The following is an 18,289-nucleotide window of genomic DNA, read 5'->3' on the forward strand; positions in this document are numbered from 1 at the left end:
CTGGCGAATGCAGAGCTGCTGGTAGCTGGGTATCTGGACAGTCCTCCTTATAACAGAAATCTTGAAGTAAGCCATAATGTCAACTGTGAAGCAAAAAGAGATAGAGACTGTATCGACAGCTTTTGGGTGAGGATGTAATTCCAGAAACTGGCTGTGTAAGGAGTGAAACTCTGGTGGCTCTGGAGTGACTTCTTCCCACGGTACTGGCGTGGGAACAGGACTGAGTCACTTGCCTGTAAAAATCAGGAGAAAACAATCAACATAATACAGTTCGTGTGTGTATATAGGGCTGTCAGTTAGTCTTCACACTAGTGGCTACGCCTCCCAAAGCAGCTATGCCTCCCAAGGACACAAGACCTGTGCTGGGCACAGGAGTGTGAATTAGTGAACACAGAGGCAGTCCCCTGCCTGCTGTTCTGCTTGGGATGATGTTCAGCTTGTCTCTCCAAACCAGGCACATGATTCAAAGGCATCCAAGGAATCCCACAGCCTGATAAGAGGGTGCAAAAAGACAGGAGCAAATGGAAGTTACTCCCTAGATTTCCCATTTCCACAGCAATCCTTGTCCAGGAGGGTGGAAACGCACCGTGCGCAAGGGGGCTTTGTTAACGCAGCGTTCATTTGTGTTTCAGGTGGTTAGCTCAACCAATGGGGAGCTGAACGTGGACGACCCGACGGGGGCACACTCCAACGCGCCGATAACAGCACAGGCGGAGGTGGAGGTGGTGGAGGAAGCTAAGTACGTTTGCTTTACAAACAGGCTTTCCACTGGTGTGGTCATTAATCCTCCTCCTGGGAAACGAGTGGGGATGTTTACCTGTGGTGAAGTACTCGATGCTCGTGTCCTGTGCCCTTTTCCTTGCATATTGCTGCTTTTGTGCATGGTGCCTTCAGTGCTGCTGCTGCTTCTTTTTTTATACTTGTCATGGCTGGAGAACGTTAACTCTTACTCGGAGCATGTACTGCAAGATAGACAGTAGCACAAATACCAAAATAATGTGAATTGATTTCAGGAATCCCGGTGAGTGTCCCCTGTTTCAAAAGGAGAACACGCTGTACTGTCATGCTGAGAGTGTAGGAGTAGTTTGAGCACAGCTCGGTGAAGAGATTGTTGGTCTGAAAGTTAACACTTTATTTCTGGCTGCAAGAAGTGGATGTCAGGTATCCAGAACGGTCCTAAAGTCACTCTTGCAGGGACGGGTAGTTCTATCTGTGAATTCTCTTGGTCCAGCCCAATGGAAGCTGAGTGAGAGAAACCAGAAGCAGCCCTCCTGCTTGTGGGGAAGAGTGTGCTCCCTCTGAGCTGACCTGTCCTCCGTAGCTTGTGGTCAAGAGTGAGAACTGACGTACAAAGTTGCTGCTTTGACCATTTTGGCCTCCTTTGTACACGTGCTGCATCTGGCACCATCATGTCACCTTTTGCATGATCCTCAACACGATCCCTTCTCGCTGCCTCTGAACCGAACCAGGACCTAGCAGGTCACAGTGTGATCCTGATGCTTCCCGTGCGAGGGGCTGCCTTTGAACTGGTCAGTGCTGTGACGTTGCCTGGTTATAATTTGACCGGATGACACTGGTGTCGCTTGTCCCACGTCGTTATTCTCAGCCTTTGTGGGAACCTCTGTTAGGAACAGCTTGAGGGAGGGCGAAAATGAAAACTGGCAGGCGTGAGAACGGGTGTGTTGGAAAAGGTCCCTAGGTGTGCATCAGTCTGAAGCCAGTGCTGGTTGTCCTGAAGGTCTTTTGCTGTCTATTCCTCTGTCCCTCGGGAAGCGCTTTTGCGTGATCTTGCTCGCTGGTAGCTGTCCTGGGCGTGATCCTGGCAGCGACGTGCCTGAGCAACAGATACATTTTCTCCTCCCAGCCAAAGGAGCGAGCCTTGGTTTTGGTGCAGGCTCCTCATCAAGTACAGCGGGGTGGGGGAGATCTTGAGGCGCAACTTACAATATTCCTCTTAGATACGGGTAGTGTGGCCTGCAGAAACCACCAGTTTGGCGTCACAGGCTCTGTCGTGGTCAGACTGAAGTGGGTCTCTCCCAGGCACGTGGCTCGGGGTTGCTCCTAGGATGGGGCAAATTGCCACCTTGAACAGTTCTCGATACAACCACCCAATGCAAGGAAGAGCCAGCTTTTAAGACGGATCCACCTTCAGCCTGTGTTTCTGCAGCACCTTCTTCAGCCAGGGCCCAGACCCCACGCCCGTGTACAGGGGAGATGTCAAGACAGGTGAAAAGGAGCGTACAAGAGCCGTGCTGCCCAAGCCGTGTCTCAGAACGCATGGAACTGTTCTGTCCCTCTCCAGCCCTTGCGTGTGTAGTCCCAAATTGGTTTTGGACGTGCTGGGAAGCAGAGAGCAGAGCACGGGCTGCTTTGCACTGACAGGTTTGGGGCATCTTGTCATTCCCAAGTGTAGTCTGCTTTGTTCCTCTTGCCACAGGGAGAGCTGCCTTCGCCTTCCCTTGCATCTGTGATAATAAATCCCCTCAGTTATATGAGGAGGACAAAGGACTTTTGGATTTTGCTCTGCAGTAAAGTGGGGCAGAAAGAGCTAGAAGGAGCTGGAGCTGGGGCTCTGTGTTTCAAGACGAGATGCGATAGCAGAAAGGTCTTTCCCTGGCACTCCTGGCAGGCAGAGGAGCTGTGCAAATGCTTCTCCTTTGGGGTATGCTGGATATGATAAGCTCCTGATCCCGGTCATGGGTTTTGCTGAAGGGCAGGTTCCAGGTGTAGATCCATGATCTGGCCCTTCTGCCACTGGACAAGAGCAGATTCCTCTCCTGGTGGCCCAGAGCCTCCTTCTGATCCCAGCCCCAGCTAAGAATCTCGTGGGGCCAGTGCCTTCATGGAGAACAGGGGGTGTTTCTCGGAGGCCTCGAGACCCTGGAAAACGTGGCAGTTCTCAGTCGCGCCATGGCAAGGGCAGAGGTGGTATGAGGGCTGGGGGCGGGCGGCGGGCAGGCATGGTGTGTGTCTGCCAGTCTGCACTGCATGTTTGCATGGCTGCAGTGACATGCTTTCATCCCACCTCTGTGAACTAATTGCTCTTTCTTCCTTTCTGTGTTTTTTCTCTACACTCTCTGTAGCTGCCTGAAAATGCTCAACTTGTGGTGAGTCCCTCTCTCCAGTCCACATGCAAGGGGGAGCGGACCAGACTAGACTGGGGTTGGCAAAATCAAACCGACCAAACCCTAAAAAGGCACAAAGTCAAAGCCAACCCAGAGCTGTTTTGGTTGTAGGACCCTGCTGAGGACCACATGCAATATTGGGGAGGGTGTGGGCTATGTCTGAGCAGCCGCATTAGGCTGAGCAATTTGGCTGATCTCTGAACTGATATACACAAAAGATAGATTTTAATCCTTTTCTATTTGGCTTACCATCTCCCCCAAACTCTTACGTCCTTGGGCAGATGATGTCTAATGGAGTTGGGCAGAGTCGGGACCAGGCTGGCCGAGCATCTCGCAGGAATTCCTCACGCAGACAAGGGGAAAACCCTGCGCTGGGTATCGAGGGGAGGGGGCCAGTCGCTTCCTCAGAGAGTTTCCTCTGAAGAAGCACAGGTCAGGGCCTGTATCGTTAGAGAAGATGGAAAGACATGACCGCGGAGTCCTCGTTAGTGAAAGAGCCCCTGCTTGGAGAGGGTGGGTGGGAGATGGCTCCTTTCCAAAAACCCTGCAGCTGCCAGCCAAGCATGCGGGTGACCTGGCTCCTCCAGGAGAGAAGGTGTGGAGGGGTTGGGATTAGCACTGGTCCAAGCCCAGCTCAGGCATATGTGTGGTTTTATCAGGGTTTAGAAGCTGCAACTGTAGTCCCAGTCTCAAGGTGTCCCGTGGAGGTGTTCCCTCCCTCCCTTGCCCCTCGGGGAATCCACGTACCCAGTAAGCAGAAGACCAAGCGGAGACGTGGGTGAGGAGTTTGTAGGTCCCACGGAGGGCTGATGGGTGGGAATCGCTGTGGGGCGAGGTGACAAGGCCTGTGTGCAGCGAGGAATGTCCTTGTTGGATGGGAGACTGACCGCCTCTGCCCTGCTCTCCATAGGCATTGCCTCCAATACCTCTGGCATCTCTGGCTTCTCTGTATGTCGTAGTCTGGGGCTGTTCTCTTGGGCATTGTCTGCATGCAGAGAGATCACGTTTTGTAATTGTCAGCCTGCCTTATTCTTTTATTTTGGTGTTTTGCCTCTGCCTGTCTGAACTGTCAGGACTTCCTTTCCTGAACCCTTCCCTGGACCTCTGAGTAACAGCCTAAAAAGACAGTCACAAGGAAAAAACAGCCAGAAGTCAGTCAGCTCCCTTTGTTCGGTGCCCAAGGAAACGAGCGCTGCTCAGCCCTCTTCTTCCCTTACCCACTGCATGCGAAATCATAACTCGTGCATTTTCCATCCTCTCTCCCCGTAACGTTCTCCCCCTTACTCACCATTGCCCAAGTCACGAAGGAAGGTGGCTGCTGTGGGAGAGAAATACTGCGACAGGTTAGAGCAGGAGAAGGCGGCAGATGGCCTGGGACAATAAAATGCAAGACCAGCCCTGGGCTGGGGGGCGTTAAAAGTGCCAGCCACGTACAGGAGCCTGGGTTGGGTGATGACAAAGCTTCAGACTGCACGCTGCAAATGTCAGGCTAGGCGTGTAGTGATGGAGTCGTCACAGGTTGCTCTAAGCCCGTATTCCTGCAAGGAAAAGTGCTTTGCGTTTTCTCTCGTCTCACCTCCAAACTGGGCCTGTTTAGGACAAATCGTGGGCATTAAACTTCCCCTGGCCATTAGTCCATGCAGGCCAGAGGAACGTGTGGTGGGAGGTGGCCCTCCTCTTGCTGTGGCTGTTGGAGCTCTCCATGTTGTACGGGGTTTTGGTGTTCCCAGCAGATGATCTGTGCTGGTAGGTTTGGCTCACAGGGCGGGGACAGTCACCCATCGCTTTTGCACCCCGTAGTAAGGCTTGTGCATCTGGGGGCAAGCACCTTCTGGGGTGCGAGTGAGAACTAATCAGTTCCTCCAGCTCTGAGAGGACAGAAGTGGTAATGCCGACATTTTAGAGCCACGAAGGACCTAACGGAAAATAATTTGGAGATGTTGTTAGGATGTTTTTGAACACTTTTTGGTCTGGCTGTTGGTAAAACATGCTTGTAGGAGGAAATGGTCTTTGCATACTCACATCTGCTCTTGCTGCTTAGCCAGGCATCCCTTCCACCAGCCTGAAAAAGTACTTTTTCAGCGTCACCCAGGCTTCTCTGGAGATGGCTGTAATGGCAGAAGGAGAAGGACATGAGGAGGAGAAGGAGCAGAACTCGCACAGAACACCTCTCTTCTGTGCAGAGGATTCCTGATAGTGGGCTGAGGATAGAAAGGTAGATACGCCTTAAATGCCAAGTAATGCTGTAGGGAGCCAGCAGGACTAGAAAACCTGGGTGACTGCTTTCAGTGTATCCCACAAGTGAAACCGCCACTCTTCACGGTTCAGCTGCGATGGGCGTTTTTCTCCCCACCTCAGCCTCCACTATCCATCCTTCTTGCTTCCCCTAATCCCTGGGCGCTATGCACCTCCCTCGCATCGGATGGGGGAAGAAGCAGGGGTTCTGCATACCGGCACTGAATGATTTATCCAAGGTGCTCTGGTTATCGTGAAAGGTTCAGTAAAGAAACCTGGTCCCTGAGCCGAGGTCTCTTTGGAACTTGTCTTTTTAGCGAACGGTGGTGAAAACCGTGTGTCTTGTAGCTGGGAAGAGCAGCCAGGGCTCACTTGTCCCAGTCCGCTTACTCTGGGGTTCGGACAGAGGGAGCGGAGCATCTGGATCCTTGTTTTACTGCTTTCCCAGATGGCTCCTTGTGTTCCTGCCCCAGTCGAGCCTCAGGAGGGAGACAGCCTGGCTCCCGTCGCTCAGGAGCTGCGCCCTGCTGTCGCCCACAGCCTTTTGGGAGGTGGGATCCCCCTGCCCAGCGTGTGGCTAACTTGCCTTTGCCGGTCTACCAGTCCAGGCTGGTGGTGTCAACCGTCCACCAGAATCTGCCGGCCCTGCCGACTATCCTGCGGGACGGCAGGTCTGTCTGGGCCACGGGCCGGGCGCGCGGAGGTGCTGTTGCATGTGGCTGAGCGGAGGGAAGCCCGGGGTGGCGGGGGACCTTCCCAGGGTGCCGGGTGTGGGGCTAACTTGCCTTGTCCTTTGTGCTCCAGGTGCTGCTGCTTCTTTAAGAGGAAACGGAAGAAGACGGCTCAGCGTCATAAGTGACCGGTGCCTCCTGGGCCTTGCAGGAACCACCACGCCTGCAGCTCCTGCCCTGTCTCACTGGAAGGGGCTTCTCTTTAGGGGGGAGGAGGAGGCATAGGAGGAAGAGAGGAAAAAAAAAAAAGTGACATTTTAAACCAAAAAGAGAAGAAAACGTTCCAAAACAAACCACTCTGGGGTGGATCTGCTGAATGGTCTCCCTCGTTCACTCCAAGCCTGAAGCTCCTCTCGGGACCAGGACTGTGGCTGGCTCAGGTCTTGGTCACCCTGGGAGGGGGGCTGGCTGGCTGACCCTCCTTCCCGTTGTTTACGGCGAAGGCATCGTTCACGCAAACCTGAGGACTGTGCTTAGTTCCTGCTCACTTTCCTCCCCTCCCTCCCTTGCGCTCTCTGCTCCTCCGTCCTCCGCCCTCCTTAATTAAGTGAAGAAATACCGTAGGCTCGATTGGCTGTCGAGAGGGCAGGAGGACGTGGTGCGGGCAGGAGAGTTGTGCGGGAGAAGGGCCTGACTGCTGCAGCAGTAAGAGACAGGTTCCCTTTTCGGCTCCTTGGGAACAGTTACACTGTAATGTGCAAGCTGTGAGAAATTTGCAATCTACTGTTCCAGTTAGATTTTTTTTTTTCCGGCTCCCTTGACACCTCCTTCCTCTGACGGTAACAGAGCAATGTGGATTGTTTTAAAGAAGCTGACGTCGTTGCACTTTTTATTATTTTTAGCATTTACAGATGCACATTGTATCTGTGGATCTCTGCGTGGCCACGTGGTGCCAGCGCAGACATACATTCAGCTGGGAAGACGGTGGGGTGCAAAGAATGCCCTCGAGTGGGGATGTCGACGACATCCACACGACCCTCGTGCCAGTCTAGGGTTCCCGACACCCACCTTGGGCCATGCGCTGAGGAAAGCATACTTGAATTTTCAATCACCCTTTCTAGCTGCCGGTGAATGTCCCTACCATGGTTTCCTACACCGTGCCTGACCCAACCGGCCGGGAGACGTAAGGCTGTAGCCCAGCATTGGCAGGAAGGAGCGGCATCAGCTTTGCTGGGCTGGAGGATTTTGTGCTGGCTTAAGAGGCAGATCTGGATTAAGGTAACTGGGAGACAGCCATTTCCCAAAGCATAGGCGTTTCTCGGTGTGGGCAACCGGGCAGCCTTCTCAAATCCCTCCGGTAGGGTGGTTGTGAACACGTACCTTCTGTGAGAAAACGTTAGCAGGAGCAAAGCTTCCCTGGCAGGGAGAGGATACTTCACTGCCTTAACACTGATTTCATCTCCAGATGGTCAGATAGGTTTGACTGGAATAGCCTTCGCGTCCTCTCTGCGAGCGTGGGTCTGGGGCACGTGGGATGCCATCCCACCCCACAGGAGAAGCCACGGTTCTCATGCACCGCTTTTGAGCCAAACCAATAGCTAGCAAAGGGCTTGGGGCGCTTTGCACATGTGTAGAAAACAAACAAAAAAAAATCTTGCATCCTGCTGCAGCATTTTCAAACTCGGAGGATGCCGAGGCTGCCCAGGGGTTACCATAGACGTGGCACGCCTGTGGGAGAACTCGAGCAGCTTTTGGGGAGGTTGTGAATAGGTTCCTTGTACTTTGTCTTTCCACGTGTGACACCTGACCAGGCTGGGACTGTTCACTTGAGGGAGTTTGGTTGTCATAAACTTGGGCCTGGCTCACCCCCGAAATCCTGGAGAGCATGAAGGGAGGACAGGGAGAGACTAGATCTCATTATCTTTTTTTTTTTTTTTAATGATGATCTGCATAGCTTGGAGTTTGTGGAGTGGCGCTTCCGGGAGGTTCGGTTTCCCTGGCTGGGCAGGAGCAGGCTTAGAGGGCAGGAGATCATCTTGGGCAGGGAGCTTCTGGGCTTGCTCTTCGTGCGTCCCTAAAGCAGGCAGATGCTGGTGTGGTGTCAGGGCAGAAAAGCCTCGCTTCCTTGCTGGGATCCCCGTAGGGCATCTCTTCGCCATCCTCCGCTGCGTTCTCTCCATGCCTTATCCCGACGAGCGCGGCTTGGAGGCACAGAGCTCTTTGCTCACGCGCCCACCAGGAGATACGTGCACCCCCTCTTCTCATTCTGCAAAGTGCTTTCCTTCCGGGGCAGGAAGGGGACCGCTCACATGCCGGGGCGCTTCACCCTCTCGTCCCCTCCTGCCAGAGGGAGGACAGGGACCGTGGCCACGTTCCACTCTTCTCTTTCCGAACTCCTCCGCTGCCAGTGGCTCCCAGAAGCCCAGTGCCTCTGGCACAGGCATTCCCCTCTCTGCTGTAGGAAACCATGGTTTGGCGTCTTGGGAGGGGGGCAAAGGGGCACGGGCGCTCCCCGGGGAGCGGTCCTGCCCACTGCAGATGGAGCCGGGCCCTGAGACACTTCTGTTGCTGCCCTCCCAAGCCCCACTAAGTGCCTGTCACCAGAACTCGATTCCTTCTGCATCTCCTGCCGTGTTTGGTCATTCCTCGCTGCCTCCGGTCAAGGAGCAGCTTGTAGTTGCAGCATATGTAAGTGTTTGCAGGGTGAGGGAGGGCGGGGGGGAAAAGGGGCCATCTCAACAGTTTTTGTTCTTAAATTTTTTTTTGTTTTTTTTGTTTTTTTTTTTGTTTTGTTTTGTTTTTTAAAGTGAATGTATTTGATTGTTTAGAAACTTTCCTGACCTTGTTTTTAAGTGGGTTGGTTTGAAAGGTATTTCACGGTGACCCACTACCGCTTCTCTCTGGAGATACGATGTTCTTTTAATCCTACGATGATGTGTTTGTAGGGGAGGACTGTCCCCCCACGGCATGCTGGTAATGCTCACTTGTACCAAGCCCTCTTGCACTATAATCGTACGTTGGACTCTTCAAAGGGGCAAAGATGTGGGGTGGCTTTTTTTTTTTTAAAAAAAAAAAAGGAAAATAAAGCAGGTTAACAGCAAGCAGGTTAACAGCAAGTTCTGTGTTTGAGGAAACCACTGTCCCCAGGGAGCTCGGAGGTGACTAGGAGACACAAGCCAGACTGAGCCAACCATGCTGTGGTAGGAAGCAGGGCATTAAGCCGACCTGGGCAGACTCTCCTCGTCGGAAGTCGTTAGCAGCCGGGAGACCCCAGGGGCGCGAGGAGAGGGCGCTCGGGCCGCGCGGTGGGGGGGGCACCTGACGCTGTGCCGGCCTCCCCGATGTAGCTCTCCCACAGTGTGGCCCGCCAACGTTGCGATGCAGTCTTCTGAGGTATCAAGTGAGATGATTATTATTTTTTTTTCAATAAAACATTGCACTGCTGCATTGTTCTCCATGAATAGGTGTATTTATTACCTCTTCCTGACAACATCGCTTGTATTTTCTTTTCCTTTGCTTTTGTTGGTCACTCTTGGTAGCCCTCCTCTCCTGTGAGAAGCTCCGAGCCCTCCTTGAAGGGAACGATGCACGGTGTGGTATCTTACGGGACCTTCTCAAGACCCCATGCTTTTCCAGCCATGGATGGTTTGGCCCCACAGAGCTTGGCCAAGGCACGGTGGCAGTGATTTCTCTTCTCCCTGTGCCTGCACATTCCCACCACAAACATCGTGGGTAGCAGAATGGCCAAACCATTGATTACTTGAATCACAAAGATGTGAACTACTCCAAAACGTGCTACCATGTGGTCCCCGTGTCTCTGGAATAGCATCTACAGCCGCTGCTGTAGGCATCAAGCGTGCCTTCCCCAAATGGAAGGGCACTGCATACGCCTGTCTGCTGGCCAGGGCACACCGAGGGCCCCAGCTGAATTCCTGTGCACACACCGTGCTGGCAGCCGTGCCTGCGGAGGAAGGTGGCAATGACCCAGGCCCTCAAGTGCCGCCTTCCTCTGCCCCTGTCCGCTTACCTGGCTCTTACGTAGAAAGGAGTAGCACTGTGGTGCTTCTGTGGAGTCAGCTGCCAGGATCATAAAGCTTTCCAGTGTGCAAATAGCTGCTGCTTATTTATTCTCAGTAGAGAAAAAAGCATTAAAGGAGATGCCACCTATTTGCCAAATGTAGCATCTTTTAAAAGCAGCTTTCGTTGTATCAAGACAGGGAGAGCAGCTGCAGTGAGACTCCCACCCTTAAGAAACTGCTTCACGCTGGGATCTGGGCTGGGATGTTTTTTCTCCTTCCGTTTCCCAGCCTTAAATGTAGTATTTTTAGCATGAACTTTCATTTCCTGTTCCCAAAAATCAATCTTGGGACACTCGTGCTCTAAGAAGACAAACCTCAACCTTTCATTCCCTGGCCCCTGGAAACGTGCATCTCCACCAGGCAGTTCCTTTAAAAGTTTGTATGCTAGGCACCTAACACCGATCCAGATCTATTTGAATAGACATTTCCAAAAAAATGTAATTCCCACGTATTTGACTAACTCCAGTATTTGTGAACGACTCTGCTAAGCTAAACAGCAGCACCTGCAATACTGCACACACTTCTGTGTGCTTCCAGCCAGGCCAGATCTGGTGTTTAAGAGAAAATTTGGGCCTCTCTGATGAACACCATTCTCTCTCACTCCCTTCTTTAGCTTTATCACACAGCCTTGCACACTCTTCAGTCTTGCCCAGGGAAGAACAGAGTACCAGCAGCCCCTCTCCACGCTGCACCCTCACAGGGGTACAGGACAAGGCTCCATCTTCTCAGGGGGAGGCTGTAGCAAGGGGAAGCCGCGCCTTCCCGCTGCCGGACCCGGAGCAGCGAAAGGTCCTGGGGGAGCCGAGCTGTCATTTATGGTGTCCGTTTAACGCCCCCTCCTCAGTGCCTGGCGGGGGAGGGACGCGGTTGTCGCCGGTTTTACTGTCGAGGACACGAACCTCAGCCGCTGCCTCAGCGCTTCCTCCCGCCGCTGGCACGCGCCCCCTCAGCGCCCCAACGGCCAGAGCGCGTGCCCGCCCCTCACAGACCGCCGACCGCGCCCATTGGCCGGCCCGGCCCCGCCCCGCCACCTCCTCCTCCCCCGCGGCTGCCAATCAGCTCGCTTCCAAGCTTCTGATTGGCCGCGCCGCGGCTGCCGAGCTGGGGGCAACGTGGCAGCCGCCCGGCGTTTCGCGCCGGCACCGCCCCCGCCCGGCCGGAAGGTGCCGTGTCCCGTCGCGGTCGTCCCGTCTCGTCCCCCCCCCCCCCCCCCCTCCCCGCGGCCGTTGGTCGCGTCCGGGTGGCTGGAACGGGCGGGCGGGGAGCGCGGCGCGTACCACTGCACGGCGGGGGCGGGGGGGTACGGCGGGCGGGGCCGGATGCAGGCGGTGCGGCGGGCGCTGTGGCCGGGCTGCGAGCGGCGGAGGATGAAGGTGCTGGTGGCGGCGGCGGCGCTGGGCGCTGCCCTCCTGCTTCTGCTGCCCGCCGCTTCGCGGGCCGATGAGCGCAAGAAGGGACCCAAGGTCACCGCCAAGGTCGGAGGGGAAGAGCCCGGCGGGGAAGGGTTGTGCGGGCCCGGCTGGGGCGGGGGAGGCCTGAGGGGAGGGGGGAGCTGAGGTGAGGAAGGCCCGGCTCGGGTGAGGAAGGCCCGGCTGAGGTGAGGGAGGGCCTGGGGTGAGGAAGGCCCGGCTCGGGTGAGGAAGGCCCGGCTGAGGTGAGGGAGGCCCGGGGTGAGGAAGGCCCGGCTGGGGAGGTGAGTCAGACTTGGGGGGGGGGGGGGTGTTGACTCTGCTGATGCCCCCCCCCAACCTATCTCTGCCTCCCCCAAGGTGTTTTTCGACCTGCGGATCGGTGAGGAGGATGTGGGCCGTGTCGTCATTGGACTCTTTGGCAAGACGGTGCCTAAGACGGTGGAGAACTTTGTGGCGTTGGCCACCGGAGAGGTGAGGGGCCAGCGGCTGCCTGGCTGGGCCTCGCCCGGTGCCCTGGGACGCTCCTGCTTGGCACCCCAGGGCAGAGCTGGACAGAGGGAGCTCTAATCCATCCCTTTGCCTCACTCCGTTTTCTCCCTCCTCACCCCCAGAAAGGATTTGGCTTCAAGGGCAGCAAGTTCCACCGTGTGATCAAAGACTTCATGATCCAGGGAGGGGACTTCACCCGTGGAGATGGCACTGGAGGTAATTTGGCCCACACCAGCCCGAGGATCCACCAGCTGTCTTGAAGTGGCCACGCTCCCAACCCACCGCCTGGCTACCCCAGGCACCAGCGTGGAGCTGGAGCGTGGTGCCACAGTGGGAACGTGTGGGCACACAGCTCAGAGACCTGGGCCTCGAAGCAGAGCTTGGTGCTGGAGGAAGGATGGGCGCAGTGAGGTTTGGCTGGCTGGTACCTGGACGTTACCCATGTAACTGTGCCCTCTGCCCCGGGAGGACCTGGAGCTCCTCACCAAGAAGACTTTCCTCTGCAGCAGCTGGTGCCTCTGCTGGGCACCCTGGCTGCCAGGACACATTTAATCCGGTAGCAGCAGAGTCCAAACCTTCCACCAGCACTTAGCAAACATTGGTAAAGTTGATGGTATCAGCATTTGAGCTTTTAAGCGCTTATCAGGCCTTTTTTTTTTCCACCTCACTTAGGAAAAAGTATCTATGGGGACCGCTTCCCCGACGAGAACTTCAAGCTGAAGCACTACGGCCCTGGCTGGGTGAGCATGGCCAACGCCGGCAAGGACACCAACGGTTCCCAGTTCTTCATCACCACAGTGAAGACGCCGTGGCTGGACGGCAAGCACGTGGTGTTTGGCAAAGTGCTGGAGGGCATGGTAAGGGGGTGATGGGTGCTGAGGGGGTGACCGATTCCCAGGGAGAGAGCGGGACCGGGGCTGAGCACTGTGGAGAATGGGCTGGGAGGCCCCTTCTGGGATGGGGACTGCGCTGAGCTGGTTCTGCCCGTGCCCAGCGTTGCCCCGCTCTCACCTCTTTGCTTTTCCCCAGGACGTGGTGAGGAAGGTGGAGAACACTAAGACAGACAGCCGGGACAAACCTCTGAAGGACGTCACCATCGCCGACTGCGGCACCATCGAGGTGGAGAAGCCATTCGCCATCGCCAAAGAGTAATCCACCTTCCTGGCTCCGTGACACGGCACGGGGCCCTGCGCTCCGCGGGGAACCCGGCCGCCAAGGGCTGCATTCCTGGGGCTGCGCTGCTCCCCATCCCCGCGTTTCCGTGTCGTCCCGGGGTGGGTGAGCAGCAGCAGCAGAGCCGCTGTGCCCCGCTGCCTGGCCTCCCCCTTCACCCTGCTGCCTTCCAGCGGGCAGGACGGGGCGCTGGCTTCTCTTCCCATCACTTTTGTAAGAAGCACATGCACCAATAAATGTGACCAATGTGTTTTTTAAAGGGTGGCCTCTTTTCTGCTCTCACAGGGGTGCCGATCGCTTTGCATCCCTCCACCCTCCGACCCCCCCTCCTTTTGCATTTCGTCAAGCTGAGAGCGGCGCCGCGCTTGGCCCTGGTTTTCCTTTGCAGAATCAGAGAGCGCGACGATCTTTTGCCAATCAAACCCAAGTGATTTATTGCACCGAAGCCCGGAGGCTGAGGGCTTTTCCAGCACAATCCAGGGCCCAAAGGCTCCTTCCGCAACCCCGAACCCTCGGGGCAGAAGGCAGAGCTCCTGTTCTGCCAGCGAAGGCACTTTGGATGGTGGTTGGGAGAGCAGCTGCGGCTCCCGCCGCACCCCTTGCCTTCTCGCACGTGCTTTTCCTGCCCCATCCCAGCGGGGAGGAGATGTTTTTACCACAGGGATCCTTCCCGCTGCCCTCGCCGCTGCGGCACTGGGTGCTGGTGGGGTGCTCAGGACCCCGGTGGGCTGGGGGCTCGGGGCACTGCCTGGCAGGGGGTGCAGCGCAGCGGGAGGTAGAGGCCCTGCAGCACCCCGCTGAGCACGGTGTTGGGGAGCAGCTCTGCGAGGAAAGGGGGGAGCTGGAGCAGCTTTGTTTCCCTCCCAGGCCCCATTAAAGGAGAAAAAAAAAAAAAAATGTTTTTGGGGGCCCAAAAGAGCCTTTTCCCTTGAAGGTTTTTGGGGACCAGCTCTCATGGTACCACTCCTTACCGCTGCCTGGTGGTCGCACATAGGGGTCGGTGCAGAAGCCGACGACGGGGCGCTGGGAGGGCAGGCGGCTGGCGCTGCCATGGGAGAGGGGACGTCAGCACCCAGCGAAGGGTCCCGCTTTCACCCTGGGTGACCCGGCCACGTGCCAGCCCCTTGCCTGTCCCCACTGTCCCCAACCCCGTGTCTCGGGGTGCTTAACAGGGGAGAGGGGGACAATCCCAGCAGAGACCGATGGCGCTGTCCACTGCTCATCTACTCACGGGGGGCTGCTGGCCTTGGGGTCCTGCTGGCAACGCCGCACCTTCAGGAAGTCCAGCACGTCCTGGGGAAGCTCCTCATTGTGGTACAGGACACCCTGCCGTGCACCCCAGGGTGGGGGGGGGGGTCAGCACCCAAAAACCCCACACACCCCCCCTCCAAAAAGCCACCACCGGCCGGCACCTTACCCGGATATAAAGCTCCAGGCCCTGTCGACGCTGCTCCAGCACTTTGGGCATCCAGTTGGGGACACGGCGCGGGGGGAAGTCAGGGACCTTGCAGGTCTTCTTGATCTAGGATAGAGCACGGAGGGACACCATGGCAGCACGGGCCGGGGAGGAGGAGGAGGAGGCTGGTCCTCCCTGCTCTGGGGAGTTGATGTCCCTTTCCCCGTGGGCCCCCTCCCACCGTGTCGGGGGGTCTCACCCGCTTGTGCAGTGCCTGGAACTCGCTGTAGCGCTTCACCACCGTGTGCCGCCGGCCATTGCACAGCACCTCCACCCTGAACACCTGTGCCGTGGGTCAGCGGCCTTCACCCTCGGCCTCATCTTCATCATCCTCCCAGGGGAGGGCAGGGGCCACCAAATCCCCTACCTGACCTCCAAGCTGATTGGGGGGGGCATGATGGGAGCAGGCAGGACCCCGGGAGCAGATGAGACCCTCCGCCGAGGGGGAGGCAGGCAGAGACCTCCAATCCCTGGGACAAGTGGGCACATCCCCCACCCCTCCCCGGGGCAGATGGGACACTGGGGAGCAGGCAGGACCTCATCTCCAGCCCCTGGAGCATGTGTGGCCACCCCAGTGGGCACTTTGGGACACACACACACACACACACCCCCCCCCCCCCAACCCCAGGGCAGATGGGCTACCCAGAGGCACCAAGAGATCCACCAACCCCCACCCCACCTCCCTCCCTGGGGCCAGTGGGGACCGCCCCCCCCCCCCGCCCCCCCAGACAGGCAGGGACACCCAGGAGGAGACAGGGGACCAAGGGACATTGGGCAGCTCCTCCCCAGGCCAGGGACAATTCCCCCCCCCCCCCGCCCCGGGACAACGGGGGCACCCACCTTCCCCAGCCCCCCCCCCCCTCCCCAAAATTGGGGTAAAAAGTGTGCTAGCAGGGATGGAGACACACACACACACACACACACACACAGCTTCCCCCCCCCCCCCCCCCCCCCCCCCATGTGCACAGCCATCCATTCCGGGGGTACTTGGGGGACCTGCATACACCCCCACCTATCCCTTTAAGGGTAGGGGGTCCCACCACCCACCAGCAGGGACCTATGGGAGCAGGCAGACACACCCCCCCACACACACACACACCCCCACACATCCCCCCCCCCCACCCCCCACTCTTGGGGTGTGTGGCGATCTCCTGGGGGCCTCCAACCCAAGGGACAGGTGGGACCCTCCCCGGGGCCAGAGAGGAGCTCCCCCAGGGCAGGGACACCCCCTCCCCAAAGCAGGGACCCCTTGGGGCATGTGGGGACCCCCCCACCAGGCACTTGAAGCCTTCAAGCCCTGGGGCAGATGGAGACAATGGGCACCCTCCCCCCTTCCCACACCGGGGCAGTGGGGACCTGCTGGGGACAGCCACAGCCCCCCCAGCCTGGGCAGAGAGGAACCCCCACACCCCCCCCCCCCCCCCCCCCGAGAAATGGGGACACGGACACACATCCCTGGGTGCTCAGGGAGGTCGGGGGGGGGGGGACAGGAGCCCAGGGTCTGATGGGGATACCCCCCCCCAACTCCCGGGGCTAATGGGGATCCCCCAGGCCAGGGACAGACATCTTCCCCCCCCCCCCCCCAGGCAGGGATCCCCTCCCAAACCATGTGGGGACCTTCGCGGGGGGGGGGGACAACACGCACTTTGGGACCTCCAGCCCCTGGGGCAGACGGAGACCTTCTCCACTTCCCTCCCTTGGGGCAGATGGGACCCCCCAGGAGCACGCAGGACCCCTGGGATCTGTCCCAGGTTGGGGGGGGGCATGCAGAGACCTTCAACCCCTGGGGCAGGTGGGGACACCCCCAGGGCAGACAGAGACCCCCCCGGGGGACAACCAGGAGTCTTCACCCATCCCCGAGGCAGACAGGACCCTCCGCCCTCCCCTGCAGTTAGAGGGGACCCTGGTGCCAGGGACCACCCCCCTTCCGAGGGCAGAAGGTGCCCCCAGCAGGGACCCGGGGCAGGCAGAGACCTCTGTCCCTTGGGGTGGGTGAGGACACCCCCCCCCCCAGGGACACTTGGGGACCTCCAAGGTCTGGAACAAAGGGAGACACGCTCCCTCCCGGGCAGGCGGGGACCTCCTGGGGTAGTCATGGACCTCCACCCTCCCCAAGCAGACAGGGACCTCCACCCCATGGGGCAGGTGGAGACCTTCTCCCTTCCCTTGGGGCAGATGAGACCCCTGGGAGCTGGCAAGACCCCTGGGTCGGAGGTGGGGGGGGCAGGCAGAACCTCCCCAATTGCTGGGGCAGGTAGAGGCACCTCCGGGCAGGCAGGGACCCCCGGGGACAGGCAGGGCTCTCCAACCCCTTGGGAAGAGTAGGACCACCATCACCCCCTCCCCAGGGCAGGCAGGGACCATCGTCCCCCGGAGGAGATGGTGGCACCCTGGGGCGGGCAGGAGCCAGGGGACAGACAGGACCCTCCACCCCCGGAGCCAGAGGGGACCCCCGGGACAAGGACACCCCCCCTCTTTTTCAGGGGACACACACTCCAGCAGGTAGAGACCTCCACCCCCCCACCCCCCCCGCCGGGGGGCACTTGGGGACCTCCAACCCCTGGTGCAGAGGGCGACAATCACCCCCCACAACCCCGGGGCATGTGGGGACCCCCCGGGGGAACTTGGGCACCTCAAATCTCCAGGGCAGGTGGGGGGAACCCGGGACAGACAGGGGACCCCCCCCCCCCCCCCAGGGGCCAGAGAGGGACCCCCGGACCAGGGACAAGGTAGCGGGTCTGTGTCGTGTGTCCCCCCCCCGCCCCAGCAGGGACCCCTGGGGACAACCGGGGGCAGAAGGACCCAACCTCCATCCACCCTCCCCGGGAGCAGGTCGGGGTGGGGGGGGGAACGGGGAACCCCTGGGGGCAGCCAAACCTCTTCCCCCCCCCCCCCCCGCCGCTCCCCCGGCCGCCCCTCACCGTGTGCGCCTTGTCGGGGCTGCGCGCCGCCGCCTGGGGCTCCGCCGCCGGGATGGAGACGGCGATCATGGCCCGCTGCCGCCGCTGCCCGGAGCCGCCGGGGGGGTGGAGGGGTGGGGGGGGGGGGAGCGGGGGCGGCCGCGGGGTTTTGCACCTCCGTAACCTCCCGCAAAGGATCCGGGACCGGGATCAGCACCGCTCCGGGCCGGCAACGGGACGTGGGCACCCACGGGGGGGGGGGTGGACACAGGGAACCCCAAAACCACCCCAAGGAAAGGTCCTGCAGCCCCAAGCTCCAAATCTAGCACGCTTGGGGGGTTTTTTGGGTTTGGGGTTTTTTTTGGAGCCTAGAGGTACCGCAGGGATCCGGCTCTACAGGGACAAGGGGAAAGGAAAGTGGGAAGTCAGCACAAACTGCCTTTTCTTTTTTTTTTTTTAAGGCAGAAGGGGTATCGGTTTTGATTAAATCCACAGCTGGGGTCCTGGACAGGAGCGAAGGAGCAAAAGCTACCCCTTGGCCGCAGGGGAAAGGAGCATCACAAGCCCCCAAAGGCTCCTCGCCAGCTTTTTGGGGGGCCAGTTCCCCCCGCAAACCCCAGGGAGCGGGGCGACTACAGATTCCCGCTGAGCTCAGATCCTAAAAACAGCCTGTGCCGCGAGCGAGGCAGAAAGCCAAAGCTTAATCAGGAGCCAGGACAGGTGGCCGGGGCAGCGCCCAAGGTCACCCC

General features: G+C 58.6%; 3 protein-coding genes across 4 annotated transcripts in view; 2 read left to right on the forward strand and 1 right to left on the reverse strand.

The window, feature by feature from the left end:
* The window catches only part of CSNK1G1 (casein kinase 1 gamma 1), a 106,637-nt gene extending 97,545 nt beyond the window's left edge, over positions 1-9,092 (forward strand). For both annotated transcript variants that reach the window (XM_075765022.1, XM_075765023.1), the window contains exons 13-14: positions 633-739; positions 6,165-9,092. In XM_075765022.1, coding sequence (XP_075621137.1) covers positions 633-739; positions 6,165-6,219 — 162 coding nt within the window. In that variant the 3' untranslated portion in view covers positions 6,220-9,092. The remainder of the gene's footprint in view (positions 1-632; positions 740-6,164) is intronic.
* Positions 9,093-11,333: 2,241 nt separating this feature from the next.
* Positions 11,334-13,443, forward strand: PPIB (peptidylprolyl isomerase B). The gene is made up of 5 exons (XM_075765024.1): positions 11,334-11,585; positions 11,880-11,993; positions 12,134-12,227; positions 12,684-12,868; positions 13,041-13,443. Exons 1-5 carry the CDS (start codon positions 11,430-11,432, stop codon positions 13,161-13,163), a joined length of 672 nt encoding a protein of 223 aa, XP_075621139.1. The 5' UTR covers positions 11,334-11,429; the 3' UTR covers positions 13,164-13,443.
* A 149-nt stretch (positions 13,444-13,592) lies between these two features.
* SNX22 (sorting nexin 22) lies at positions 13,593-17,953 on the reverse strand. Its single transcript, XM_075765025.1, has 6 exons — positions 17,562-17,953; positions 14,840-14,923; positions 14,602-14,706; positions 14,416-14,510; positions 14,156-14,229; positions 13,593-14,006 (listed from the first exon to the last, which is right to left on the reverse strand). The coding sequence occupies exons 1-6, from the start codon at positions 17,628-17,630 to the stop codon at positions 13,897-13,899; spliced, it is 537 nt and encodes a 178-aa protein (XP_075621140.1). The 5' UTR covers positions 17,631-17,953; the 3' UTR covers positions 13,593-13,896.
* Positions 17,954-18,289: the final 336 nt, after the last annotated feature.

This window comes from Balearica regulorum, chromosome 12, assembly GCF_011004875.1.
Source record: "Balearica regulorum gibbericeps isolate bBalReg1 chromosome 12, bBalReg1.pri, whole genome shotgun sequence".
NCBI lineage: Eukaryota > Metazoa > Chordata > Aves > Gruiformes > Gruidae > Balearica > Balearica regulorum.